Below are 14,087 nucleotides of genomic sequence, written 5' to 3' on the forward strand. Positions count from 1 at the left end.
AAACTACAACAGCAAACGTGAAAGCGACCCAGCTGTGTGTTGTACTGTTGAGTGACGCAAACACCAAACCGCTAATTATTATCGTTGTGATATTAACGTTGTGTTTTTTTTCTGTGTGGAGCAGCAGACGAACCGGTTTTATTTATTTCAGGATTTATGACTTTAAAGGCTAAAAAAAACAAAAAAAACACACAAAAGGTTTGTTCAGTTGGAACGAAACCAGGTATAAACCGATTGTCTGCACTTTGTTCTCCGTGTGGTTCATTTATGCTTTTTTTTTTGTTGTATTTTGTTGTTATTGTAGAGACGTTTTCTTTGTGTATTTTTAATTTCAGTTTTTTACTAACCTCGACGGTTTGACACTCCACAGAAGGTCTGAAACTTCAAACTGATTCCAAACTGCTGAAAGTGTGATTGAAAATATTCTTTAAAAGGGGGTCGTTCTGCTTTATTTCAGCCGGCCGAACGCGTCCGGCTAACTCGCGTTGGAGCAACACCGCACACACGAAGGCCCACGTTATCCTGTTTAGGCTAAAATCATCGCTTGAACTTTCCCTCCGACTGAAACCGGAGGTTTGTTGGAAAGCTGCCGGGAGCTCGAGCTCCTTCGCCCCGATTTCCCACGAATCTGTACGACGGAGGAGGAAACTCGAACTCAGTCGGTCGGACGGAGACGCGGCTGAAATACGACAGAAAGACCCCCGTCGTGCTGAGAAATGTTTTTTACGTCAAACGTAAAAAATAAAGGGCAACGTACGAGGGAAGCTACTTTTAAGATTTCTTCATCAGAAATCAATCTTTTAAAGGATCGGGTTTTTTTTTTTTTTTTTATTGAATGCCGATTTTATTGGTCCTGAAAATGTTTTGTTGAAAACGCGGCTGCGCGGTCGTGTTGTCGCTCTCATCGCGTGTCGGACCGTCTCCATCTCTCAGTCCAGCTTTGCCTCTCGTCTCCGTGGAGACGGATCTCCGTCGCTCCGCTGGGTTATCGGTGGACCGGAGGAGTCTGGCCGCGGCGCCGCAACTAAATTAGGACGCATTAATCGTGATAAATCCGGCTGTACCATGTTATTTTCTCGTGTTAATTACGACATTATGGCCGTTCAACTTATGACGTAATTATAAGACACTTTATACACTTGGGAAAATGTGCAGAAGGGTTTGTTTTTGAGCTGAAAACATCGCTAGAAATTCAGTTTATATGAAGATGGAAGTGAAGAATTTTTTTTTTTTTTTTTTTAAAGTTTCGACACAAGAAATTAGTTATGATTTACTTAAACGGGACGAAGACGACGTCCAAATTACATACAGACAAGTTCTGCAGCGCAAAGTTCTGCGTTCATTTGTCGCTTTGTGTTCTGTAAAACGTGCGTGTTTAAAGAGTTCGCTTATTAAACCAACAAACCTGCCGCTCACCAGACGGCGGCAGTTCGCCGTGTCGCCGCGGCGGCGGCCGGACTCGGCCGCGCTCCGCCGAGCTGCTCTCCGATTGGCTGCTTTGACGCTTGTCGTTCCCCTCGTGCTGTGCAGGAAGTCTCTGTCGTGGAACACGCTGCGCGCCAGGAAGCGCGCCGAAGCCAAGGACGGCTGCTCGGCGGGGGTCAGAGGTCAGGAGAACGGCCTCCTCCGTAAGCCCAAAGAAACGACACCCCCTCCCCCGCTCGCCTCGCCCGCCCCCGGGGCGAAGGCCAAAGTGAGTAAAGCAGGCCGACGGCGCACGTTGGTGATATCATATGTGTGTGCCGTAACCCTTCACCTCCCCACCACCCCACCCCCCGCGCCCCGCTTGGATTTAATTTTTCTTCTTAACCCGTGTGTGTGTGTGTGTGTGTGTGTGTGTGTGTGTGTGTCTTCGTCCAGTGGTTCTCTCTTGTTTTATATTTATATTTATTTATTTAAATTCAAAATTATGACACGGGAGCTGCAGGATGTTGTCGTACAACAGAGCGTATTCAAAACAGGAAGTGGCCTCAGCGGCGCCACCCACAGGTAGCAAGAAGGAACCGTGAACAGGAACGAGGGCCGAGCCTTCAAAGTAAAAGCATTTAAAGGGACCGGTGTTCGTTCCAATCGGTAAATAAAAAGGTTTTCGGGTATTAACCTGAACGATCTGTTACAGAGTTTTCTTTATCGACTTATGAAATGATTTTTATGGAGCAACACAGGACAAAAAAAAAAAGCTCAAACCAAACTAGAAATTGTGCTATAAGTTATTTTTAAAAAAATGAAGAAATAAGACAATATCCAAAAGTGCTGGTTGAGAACCACTGAAGAGACTGCGGCTTTTATTTGATTTTATTTGTTGTTTTTTTTAACCCTGAAATGCACCGCCTGTGAAATAAAGTTTATTTCTGTTTGTGTTTTTGTTGTGGTTTCTTTCTCCCTCCCCGTGCACGGACACAAACACGACTCTCACTTTGGTTTTGGTTTTTTAGTGTAATAAAAGTCTTAAGTCTAGTCTGCTGTGTGGACCACATGTGAAGAGTATCAACGTTTATCTGCATCTCTTCTTTTTTTATTTCCTCCTGAGAAGGTTTTCGAACATGAGTTAAGTCGGGTTTACAGAAACTTCGTAATGAACACAAGAGAATTAATATCAGATCTTTTATCGTGTCTTTCAGCTCATCGGGTAGATTGATTTAGTTCATAAATTTAGGAATAATGAACAAAAGATAAACGAACAAACGTTACGATAAACCATTATTTGCTTGGGAGTTTTCCCTATAAACGCCTTTTATTTAACTTTAAAGCTCATCTGCTGCCCCCAGGTGGTCATAATTGGCAATTGCAGATTTGGACTTTAATTTGGCTTTCCGAAAAAAAGAAGTCACTCCTGATGGACTTGGCATCCTGTGGATTTCCAACCCAGAATCACATCAGCAGTGTAATTCACACGCCGACCACTAGAGGGAAGCGTATCTGTCTCGTGCTTGGAAAACAAGACAAAGTGGAAATCAACAATTTCACCTCTGTCACGTGACCGCCGTCTCTTCACGTACGCGTTTATTCTCTCGTTTAGACGACACTAGGCGAGTCGAACACGCATCGTTTTATTATTCGGACATTGTGCATTACACACTTTACACCGGGATGTGTATTTTACACTGTGAAGAAGCAAAATGCTGAGAAAAGTAAAAACATTACGACAAACTGCAACAGAATTTTGTCTTTTAATCTGTTTAGCTATATGTCGTAAAAAAAATATATATATATAAAATATATATATATATATTTTTTACCGTTTTTTAATTTTAAGTTCGACTTAAACTATGATGAGTTTTACCTATCAAATGCAAATTCGCTTTTTTTTTTTTTTTAAAGGTATTTTGTTGTTTCAAGATGTTTCCATAGCGAGCTTTAAATCCCGAAAACAAAATGACGAGTTAAAAATTCACAAACGTAAAAGTTATCAGACAAGTTTAAAGGCTGATAACTTTTAATTGGGAGTCGTGAAAACTTACGAGCTGCTCGGTTGAACTGCTCTCGGTGAAGATGACGAGGTGATGAAGAGCGATCCAGGTGAGTCTCGGCAGACTGAATGGAGGCGTTTCCCGGTTAAAGGAGTGTTTCCCTGTTTTTCTCTCAGGCTTTAATCACTTCCTCCGAACACTCTTCGTCCTCAGTTCTTCGACATTATTCTTCTGCTTTAGTTCCCACTCAAATTTCTCCTTATTCTCCTCCTCTTCCTCGTGTTGTTCCTCCCACTCCTACCACCCCTCTTCCATGAATTATCTCCAACTTCACACTCTTCCCCCTTCTCCTTTTACTCTCGTCTTCCTCCTTGGCTCTCCACCAGGACGTCCACACTTCAGATGAGTCGGACTGCGATGATGACCTCGACCCCAAGACGGGCATGGAGGTACGAACTTAAAGTTTCTGAATCGGGTCCAAGCAGCAAGGAGCCATGTTGTTGTTCTTTTCTTTTTCTTGTTAAAAAAAAAAGAAAGGGCTTCGGTTACACCCACAGACTGTATAGAAAAGTGTTTGTAGCTTCCGGGTCTGAAAAAATGACGCCGATGCAGAAGTGTCTTAAGCCGCAATACCACAGAGTGCCACTAGAAGTCGACTCCAAAAGGCTTCTGGCTCCGTAGACTCCCATTCAACTTCTCTCATCAAATACAAAGTCAATAAAAATGCCTCCAGCAGTTATCTCAGTGTTGTTAGCTAAAGTCACTCCTTCTTATTAGTTTTCTGGAGGTCCATCTGAAAATAATCCCTCATTCATTAAAAAAAATAAGCTTTAAAAAGACCTGTTTTTGGGGTCGTGTCTGTTTGATTGACAGGCCTGTGGTGCAGTGAGGTTGCACGTGCACGTGTTCGGATGCTACGTCTGAGCTTTGCTGGGCAGTCCCGGGATGTTCTGCCACTAGGGTGCACCACAAACGTGAAAAGTTTGTCTTGCAATCGGATATATACAAAGTTGGGTTTGCAATCGAGACATAAAATTTGGTCACAATCGACTAAAGTGGGCGTGGCCTTATTACAACAAATCTAAGACATTTCACTTTTTAAACTGAAAAAAAAATCTAAATAAAATCACCAAAACCTTTTTTTTTTTTTAACACGTCCTCTGAATTAAGTCAGAAGTCTGTCACGCTATTTAATTCTTCAATTCAATGCGACTAAAATCAACAAAATGCTTTCTACGTGTGACGTCATAGTCTCAAGTAAAGACACCACGTTTCACCAGCAGAGCAGTCAGTAAATCATCGTTAAAGTTCTGCTGCTCTGCTGATCTGACCCCAAATTAGGCAACAGACAGAAAAAAAACGGCAGAACAATAAAAAAAATTCTTAAAAAGGTGCTCAAAATTTTTTCTCAATTTGTTTTCCAGCTCCTCAACCCGAACTTCATCCAGGAAGGTAAGACACCGGCAGATCGCCAACTCATCATTAACGTGTTCAGCGGTTTAAATCAGACGGCGGCGTTTCCGGTTTCCTGTCTGCAGTCGCCCCGGAGTTTCTGGTCCCGCTGTCAGACGTGGTCTGTGCCTTTGGAGAGACCGTCGTCCTCTGCTGCAAAGTCTGCGGACGGCCGAAACCATCGGTCACCCTGAAGGGCCCCGACCAGAACCCGGTCACCAGCAACAGCCGCTTCACCATCGACATCAGGTAACACCCGAGTAACACCTGAGCACCAGTTCACAGAGAGCAGGTGTGCTTCTTTTTCATCATCTTCTCTCCTCCTCCTCCTCTGCAGGGATACAGGTGACATGCTGTTGAAGATCTGTAATCTGATGCCTCAGGATACGGGCATCTACACCTGCGTTGCCGTTAACGACCACGGCTCCGCCTCCTCCTCGGCCTCCATTAAAGTCCAAGGTACCAGCTGGATTTAAAAGAGCCTTCCACCGTTCTACACGGACTCGGGAGTGATGTTGGAGTTCAGGTGTGTCATGTCTTGTTTGTTCAGGTATCCCAGCAGCCCCGGGGCGGCCGGTGGCTCAGGAGGCGAGCAGCACGGCGGTGATGGTCCACTGGCCGCCGCCAGCTTCATCGGCCCACTGCGCTGTGAGCAGCTACACTGTGGAGTACCGGCAGGAAGGTGAGCGCGTCATCGCTGAGGCTCAGGGGGAGGGGCTTATTTACAAGACTATCCCTCCCTCATTTTCCTCCATCCTCCTCCTCCTCTCTCCCTCCCCTCCTCCGCCTCCTCCTCCTCCCTCAGACTCGTTGCTATGGCAGCAGGCGTCCAGCAGCAGGGAGGAGTGTGTCCAGATCGATACTCTGATCCCCGGAGGTCACTACCAGTTCAGAGTGCGAGCGTCGAACCGCTGGGGTCTCGGCCCGCCGTCGGAGCCCTCCAACATGGTGACGCTGGCCAGCAGCAGTGAGTCCCGCACGCAGAAAACTGGCGAGCCACTGAGCCGGAGCGCGACCGGGTGGATTCAGTCCGTTAACTCCTGCTGTCCTTCCTCCCTCTCAGATTCAGACGGAGCGGGAATCCAGTGGAAAGAAAACTTCGAGTCGAGCTTCACTGAGATCTCAGAGCTCGGACGGTAAAACTCTTCCTCACCGACTCTGCCTCAGAGGATGATGATGATGATGATGATGTTTTTGTTTCCGACGGCTCATACCTGATTTATAACGCCTCCTCTGTCCTCTCTAAACCAGGGGACGGTTCTCAGTGGTGAAGAAGTGTCTGAACAAGTCCACAAAGAAAGAGGTGGGACGTCTCTGTTCCTCAGTTTGAAAACGTGTTTAATTTGTCTTTATTTATGTTGACATTTACTTTGATTTGGTCTGTTGTTGGACTGTTGAGACCACAGACTGGATATAAAAGTGTTCGCAGCTTCCAGGCCTGAAAAATGGTTCTGATGCAGAAGTGTCTTAAGCTGCAATACCACCGAATGCCACTAGAGGTCGGCTCCAAAAAGCCTCCGTCTCCGTAGACTCCCATTCAACTTCTCTCATCAAATACAAAGTGAATAAAATGTCTCCAGCAGTTATCTCAGTTTTGTTAGCTAAAGTCAAACTCCTTCTTATTAGTTTTCTGGAGGTCCATCTGAAAATAATCCGTCATTCATTAGAAAATAAGATTAAAAAAAGACCTGTTTTTGGGGGCGTGTCTGTTTGATTGACATGTCTGTGGTGCAGTCAGGTTACAGCTATCGGTGGGCGGGACGTAGTATCGTCAGGTTTCCAATCAGATCGGTCAGATCCACCGTTGGCTCCTCCCCCAGCTCGTCCAAATATGGTCACTTCCTGCTCCAAACCGCTCCGAACTAGCAAAGATGGTGACGGACAGAATCTGAACCGGAGGCTTCATAACGTTCACAAACTAACGATGATGTCACTGCTGGTTGCTGATTGGTTGAGACGTAGAAACATTTCAATTCAAACTGGAAGAATTATAGTTTAATTTTATTAAAATATTGAATTAACACATCTCCATTTTGTTTGTATTTTTTAGTTTTTAGTTGGATTGTCTCTCGTGTCTTTATGTTTCTTACCTTGTTTTTGGGTTTTTTCTGTTGCTTTCAGGTTGCAGTGAAGTTTGTGAGTAAGAAGATGCAGAAGAAGGAGCAGGTGGCTCACGAGGCCGACCTCCTCCGACACGTTCAGAACCACCAGCTGGTGGCGCTGTTGGACACCTACGAGTCTCCCACGTCTCTGGTGCTCGTCCTGGAGCTGTGAGTCCGACAGTAAACTGACTTGACGTCTCCTCAACTCTGATGTCGGTCGGCTCTGATCAACGCTTCTATCCTGTTCAAGATTTATAGAAATATTATCCCTTGACTCTTATGTAACATATGCAATGTTTACTACTGTAGGAAGTAGTCTGACCCTTAGCAACCACCTAGCAACTGGATTTCTAGTCTCCAACTGAATAAATACAGCACATAGAAACACTAAACTGCTCAGCTGGCTCAGTCTGGTTGGAACTAAGATATCTGATGAACTAAGATATCTGATGAACAAAGATATCCATGGACTCGTGTGTTTTCAAAATTTTAGCACCGTGTCGTGTGTTAAAACCAAACCGGTCTGGCTAGCCGCCGCTAGGATTGTAAGTGCGCGACTATCCGTGGTGTTACGGTACGGGTGCTCGGAGCGACCAAAAAGGACCAAAAGAGACCAAATGAGTCACATTTAATAGACCTATAACAAGTAGAAACTACATTATATTACATATTATATGGAATTCTAATTCTATATTCCCATCGAGGAGGCGATATTTCTAGTGACGATGTCATGATGATTTGTTCCACATGTTCAGTTGACCAATCAGATCTCTGGGGGCGGAGCTACTTGTTGTGTAATTAAGAAGTGAAGGGATTGCAGCCGGTGTGAAACTTTAATCAGCAGCAGGAAGTCACACGTCAGAGATCCGAGTTTCCTGCCGAGATGTTTTTCACAGCTGGTGTCAGACCCTCCGGCCGGCAGGTGTTCTGACAGGCAGACAGGAAGCTGACGTCTGTGTTCGCTCTCCCTCTGTGTCAGACTGGAGGACGGCCGACTGCTCGACTTCCTGGTCGCCCACGATGAGCTGATGGAGGAGAAGGTGGCGTTCTTCCTCAGGGAGACGCTGGAGGCGCTGCAGCACCTGCACACCTGCCGGGTCGCCCACCTGGACCTCAAGGTGCCACACGAGTCGATACATCTGCGCAGGTGTAAGTTTGTCTCTGTGTGTCTGACCTGTGACCTCTGACCTCTGACCCCGCTGCAGCCAGAGAACATCATGGTGGACCTCCACTCTCCGACGCCCAGCGTCAAGCTCGTGGACCTCGGCGACGCCGTCCTGCTGTCCGCTCACCGGCGCTACGTCCACCTCCTGCTGGGGAACCCTGAATTCGCCGCGCCGGAGCTCATCCGAGGGACGCCAGTCTCCGTGGCGACAGACGTGTGGAGCGTGGGCGTGCTGGCGTACGTCACGCTCAGCGGCGTGTCTCCGTTTCTAGATGAATCTCCAGAGGAGACCTGCGTCAACATCTGCCGCCTGGACTTCTGCTTCCCGGACGAGTACTTCCGGGACGTGAGCCAGGCGGCGAGGGACTTCGTGTCCTCGGCGCTGCAGCAGGACCCCAGGAAGAGACCCAGCGCCACTTCCTGTCTGCAGCACCCCTGGGTGGGCCGGGGGGGCGCACATGGCGGCGAGTACTCCAAGACGCCACTGGACACAACGCGGCTGTCCACCTTCATCGACCGGAGACGACAGCTGCACGACGTCCGGCCCGTAACCAACATCAAGGGGCTGGTGAGCAGCAGCATGGGCAACACGCTGTGACGGGGACGAGAAAGAGACGGGGACAGAGACAGGGACAGAGACAAAAGGGGGACGAGACGGAGACGAGAAACAGACAGAGATGAGATGGGGACAGAGACAGAGACGAGAAAGAAACGGGGATTGAGACTGAGACAGAGACGAGAAAGAGACGGGGACAAGACGGAGACGAGACGTGGACCACAGATACTCACCTGTCGTCCTGAAGTATTTATGTATCCGAACGTGTCCCTCTGTCCGTCTCGACGTCCGTCCGTCCGTCCCTCCGGGATGTTTCAGCCTCGGAGGAACTTCAGAGACAGACGGCTGGACATCAGTGAGAAGTTCAACCCTGAAAAAAAAAATCCAGATGGTCCCCGAAACCTGCAATTGAAACATCACGGAAGAACGAAGATCGCCCCCCGCTGGACAGACTCGGAACTGTCCTCTGACAGAACTTTGATTTAGTGAATGTTCCTTTACTTCAGGACCGATCCGGACTGAACTACAATAAACTGGCTTTAAACTGGGATTCAGGATTCCTGAACTCACGCAGACCGAAACGTTCATCGGTCTCACTGTTTACAGAAAGTTCTGGTTTACAGGTTGGTAGAACCATCAGGGAGAAGAACCTGCATGTAGATTATTAAGGTTAGAAACCTGTTGTTAGAACCTCTGACGGTTGCTGTGAAGTTTGTGTGAGTCCGATCCGGCTCGTTTGGACCCGTAGACCAGCTGCCGGTTCTGGTTCTGGTTCTACTGATGAATGTACTTGCTGTAGAATGTGTCCCGACCTCCCTGTAAGCATTTAGTGTCCAACAGCATTTATGTTTTCCTGCCGGGATGTTTCTTCTGTTTCTTCTTCTCTGGTGTCCAGTAACAACTTCATCAATGCAAAACTCGATGTTTCTTCTTCTTCTTCTTCTTCACTCGTCTTCATCAGTCAACAGAACCACTGAGGAAATATTCTCTGGACAGCAAGTTGAGACAGGTTATCATCAGAAATTAAACAAAATAAAAGCATGGAAAAGAAGTAAAAAATTAGCTGCAGCAGCAAATAAGGAGAGGATCTAAGGGGATATAGAAAACATTACCTCGGAAAGATATTTTTTTATTTTCTGAGAGGAAATATAGCAGAAATACACAATACAATAATCAAAATCAGAATGTGAAACCTGGTTAGTTTCAAAATGCATCAATTGAAAATTCAACATTTTATTATATATTTTTTTTTAATTAAAATTTGTGGTTAAATTACGAGAATTGGCAAAAACTACACAAAAAAATTTAAACTACTTCCTGACGAAGAAAGAGGTCATCTATAATTTACTATTTTCTGAGCTCAAACTGTCTAAAAGTGCCTTATTTTTTCCAGAACAGACAGTCTGTGACTATGAATACATCTGCCTTCAAAATAAGAGCTTTATACTGTAATATAGAATACAGAAGCTCCATCTGCTGTCAAAATAAGAGCTTTAGATGCTTTTTAAATCACATTCATTCAACACGAAAACAAAGTTCAGTCTCTTCCAGCTGGAAGTGGAGAAAACTTAACATGTTCCTCATTCCATCATAAGACCACATCTCCCACAAACCCTGTCACTCCCTGTTTCATTAAGTTATTCACGAGACTGCGACTTCCTGTTGACATGTTTGAATCGATGTGACGGTTTTCATCCTGAAAACAACAATTGCTCTGATTAATTTAAAAACTAAAATATATTAAAATCATTCTCCTTGAAAAGTATCATCAGTTTGCATCTTCAGCCTGAGCTGAAGAGTCAATCACGATAATAATATAATAACATAATGATAATTAACAACATCGAACCACTGGGCCGCCGTATCACCTCATCTTGAATGGAGCCTCGGTATCATACATTTTACGGTTGCTACAGCAACCCGCTGTACGCAAAGACTGTGGAGGCAACATGGGAAACTAACCGCCGCTGATGTCGATGTGACAGAAGAGATTTTACCGATCGGAAGGGAGTCACAAAGAAAACAGGTGCGTCAAATTTCTCTTTTAAAACTGTTGATAGTTTCCTGTAAAGACGTCCTTCATCTGATCCAGCTGAGCGGGTGGAGACATGGCATCAATTAAGCCCCGCCCACCCCCTCAAGTTTAGCGTACAAATCATTAAATTGATACGCAGCTAGCTAACTCGACAGCCAGCAGCCACTGATCGCGCTTACGTCGAAAAAAGATGAGGACGTCCAACACAGTCGAGGTGGAGGCAGCCGGGCGAAGTGACGTTTAAGGGGTGTGGCCTCGTGTGTGGGCGGGGCAGGAGGTGGGGTCAAAAAGCCTTCATCTCATTTACTAAATGAAAATAAACTTTGTTGAGCAGATAAACAGAAAATAATGAAGTGAGACTCTTGTAAAATAAAGTTTAGACACTTTCAGGAGGTCAAATCTGTTTTTTTATTACCTGGTTTAAATTTGACAAATCTGAGGCTTTTATTTTGAAAGCATTGAGAGTGAGTACACACACACACACAAACACACACACACACTCCCCGCAGGTCAAAGCAAATCGCTGACCACAGCTACTTTAACTCAAAGCTCAAACCACAACAGAATCATGTGTTTGTGTGTGTGTGTGTGTGTGTGTGTGTGTGTGTGTGTGTGTGTGTGTGTGTGTGTGTGTGTGTGTGTGTGTGTGTGTGTGTGTGTGTGTGTGTGTGTGTGTGTGTGTGTCTCCACTGAAACCGCCTCTCAGCAGGTTGAACTCCGAGGCAGCAGCACAGCTCCAGTTAATTAAAACAGAGTGCGATGGCCGACGGTGGCGTGACGTCGAGGAGGGAACCCGGAGGACGAAGAGGAGCGGTAAACGTCGAGGTAACTCTGAGACTCACGGGATTTTAGTTTTTAACAAATTCTGCTGTAACTCAATGAAGTTCGATGCTTCACACAGATTTCACACATCTACGCGTGTTTACAGGTGTTTTATAAATCTGTCAGCCATCCAGCTGCACTGTGGGTAATGAAAGCACCAGGTTTTAATAGAAGGAATAACAACGATTTGCGTATATGCTAACTCTCAGATCCTCTAAACACACAGCGGTGCCCTTTCACCTTTACACCGATTATACGCCGATATATATTTAGTTTGAATCTCGCTTCTGTGTAGCTGCTTTATTTTCCAATGAATGAGCGATTATTTTCCGATGGACCTCCAGAAAACTAATAAGAAGGAGTGACTTTAACTAACAACACCGAGATGACTGCTGGAGACATTTTATTGACTTTGTATTTGATGAGAGAAGTTGAATGGGAGTCTATGGAGCCGGAGGCTTTTTGGAGCCGACCTCTAGTGGCACTCGGTGGTATTGCAGCTTAAGACACTTCTAATTTTTCAGACCCGGAAGCTACGAACACTTTTATAAACAGTCTGTGGCTGAAATAAAGTAGAACGATCCTTTAACCAAGTACTTTTTACTATCATCACAATTATTTTTTTTTTTTACTTTTTTCATGCCGAGTCTGAAAATGACAATTTTTTTTTTTTACAAAAACTACACATGAAACATCAAACATGGAAATTAAAATCCATTCCTGCCTCCTCTACAAACATCTGGTGCTTCAGCGTGACAGGTGAGTCAGCAGTCATCAGTACTTCCCGTGTTTCCATCCTCAGATCCGACCGTCCTCCCCTCCCTCCTCCTTCTCCTCCTCCTCCGCGTGGAAGGGCTTCGGGATGAAGGTGAGGCTGCTGCTGCCCTACGTGTGGCCCCGGGGCGCTGCAGCGCTGCAGGGCCTGGTGCTGCTCTGTGGGGGCCTGCTGGTGGCCGAGCGGCTGGTGAACGTCCTGGTGCCCGTCTACTCCAAGAACATCGGTAAGAAGCCAAAAAAAAAAAACAGAGGCTCCAAACTCCGAAACTCAACCTGCTGCTTTTAAAGTAGATGAAGCTGCTCCGTTGAGCTTGTTGTCTGCGGCTCCCGTTGATTGCCGGGCGGCTGCACTTCAGTTTGTAATCCTCTAGATGGTGCTGTGGTCACGTGTTTGAAGCGCGTCCTACCTTCTCCGTACCTGTGGCTGACTCTACCGTAAGCTCGTGTTCTCCTGATAACCAGCTGCAGACCTGTGCTCAGTTCAGGCTGCTGAGGAGACGTGTGTTCCCTGCAGAGCTCTGACGGACAGCTCTCTGGTGATGTGGCGGTTTATGTGGCCGCTCTTTTGTTTTGTCTGATAATCACAACGAAATGTATTTTGGTTTCACCTATTTCATTCAGTCGCTGATAAAAAAAAAAAAAAGAAGAGAGCTATTAGAGGTGAGTCAGAGGTGAACCGGGGTAACTTTCAACTTTAGCCTTTAAGAAGTCTGTGGAGTGTCAGAGTGGATCTGCAGTTTTACACGGATGGAAGGTTGGATGGACGGTTGGATGGACAGATGGATGGACGGTTGGATGGTTGAATGGATGCTTAGATGGATGGATGGATGGACGGTTGGATGGATGGATGGATGGATGGAAATCTACCTTCCATCGTTACAAACAGTAATGCTGCCTCGGTTACAAACCAGTGGAGCTGCTGAGGGACGAGTATGATGATGATGATGATGATGATAAGGATGCGGATGATGATGATGATGGGGATGATGATGAGGATGCGGAGGATGATGCAGAGGATGATGCAGAGGATGAGGAGGAGGAGGAGGAGGAGGAGGATGATGATGAAGAGGAGGACTCAGCCTCCAACAGGAAGTGATGTCATCCCCTGCGGAGGTCTTTTGCAGCCTGCTTTGTAGGCAGGTGTGCGTCCGACGAACCAGCGCCGCCACTTCACAGGAAGTCAGAGTCACAATTTGTCTTTGGCTGCTTTCAGGGAAGCGAAGCGGCCGTTTGGCTTCTGGAGCAACATGAAAGCTGCTGGAGGAGGCCGGCCGTGGCTTTGTGTGATGAGGAAGGCGTGGAGACGGTTTCAAGGGGGGGAGGGAGGGGAGAGGGGTTGTTGTGTGTGTGTGTGTGTGTGTGTGTGTGTGTGTGTGTGTGTGTGTGTGTGTGTGTGTGTGTGTGTGTGTGTGTGTGTGTGAGGGTTTTGTGGGAGGTCACCCCTCCTGCCAGTCATGCTTAGCCGGCATTAGTGGCCTTTCTCGTGGAGTTAACACACCGGTACAACGGCCGTTTTGTCTCCCGGTCTGACACCCCCCTCCCTCGCCCCTCCGACTCCACGACCCTATGCCAAAGAGCTGAACACCCCCCCACATCCCCACACCACCACCACCCGCTGAAAACAAACACTGGAAAGTTCAAGAACGTACAATACACACATTTCTTTATTCATCTTTGTATCTTATTTTCATGTCCAACTCCTTTCTTCTGTCTCTGTCTGGGATATAGTCTTCCTCTTCTTCCTCCTCCTCCTCCTCCTCCCTTCATC

The 14,087-nt window shown here is 46.4% G+C and overlaps 1 protein-coding gene across 1 annotated transcript in view; it reads left to right on the forward strand.

The window, feature by feature from the left end:
• LOC138633915 (kalirin-like) overlaps positions 1 to 10,397 on the forward strand; it is a 93,999-nt gene extending 83,602 nt beyond the window's left edge. Inside the window, 12 exon segments of the mRNA XM_069720446.1 lie at positions 1,531 to 1,693; positions 3,797 to 3,859; positions 4,835 to 4,862; positions 4,949 to 5,111; positions 5,200 to 5,321; positions 5,413 to 5,544; positions 5,668 to 5,829; positions 5,926 to 5,998; positions 6,114 to 6,165; positions 6,984 to 7,132; positions 7,944 to 8,082; positions 8,170 to 10,397. Of these exon segments, the coding sequence (XP_069576547.1) occupies positions 1,531 to 1,693; positions 3,797 to 3,859; positions 4,835 to 4,862; positions 4,949 to 5,111; positions 5,200 to 5,321; positions 5,413 to 5,544; positions 5,668 to 5,829; positions 5,926 to 5,998; positions 6,114 to 6,165; positions 6,984 to 7,132; positions 7,944 to 8,082; positions 8,170 to 8,727 (1,804 nt within the window). The 3' untranslated portion in view covers positions 8,728 to 10,397.
• The last annotated feature ends 3,690 nt before the right edge of the window (positions 10,398 to 14,087 follow it).

The sequence above is a fragment of the Brachyistius frenatus genome, unplaced genomic scaffold (genome assembly GCF_029030835.1).
Source record: "Brachyistius frenatus isolate BFR_SWC_R1_liver_20210118 unplaced genomic scaffold, ASM2903083v1 Contig_241, whole genome shotgun sequence".
Classification (NCBI taxonomy): Eukaryota; Metazoa; Chordata; class Actinopteri; family Embiotocidae; genus Brachyistius; species Brachyistius frenatus.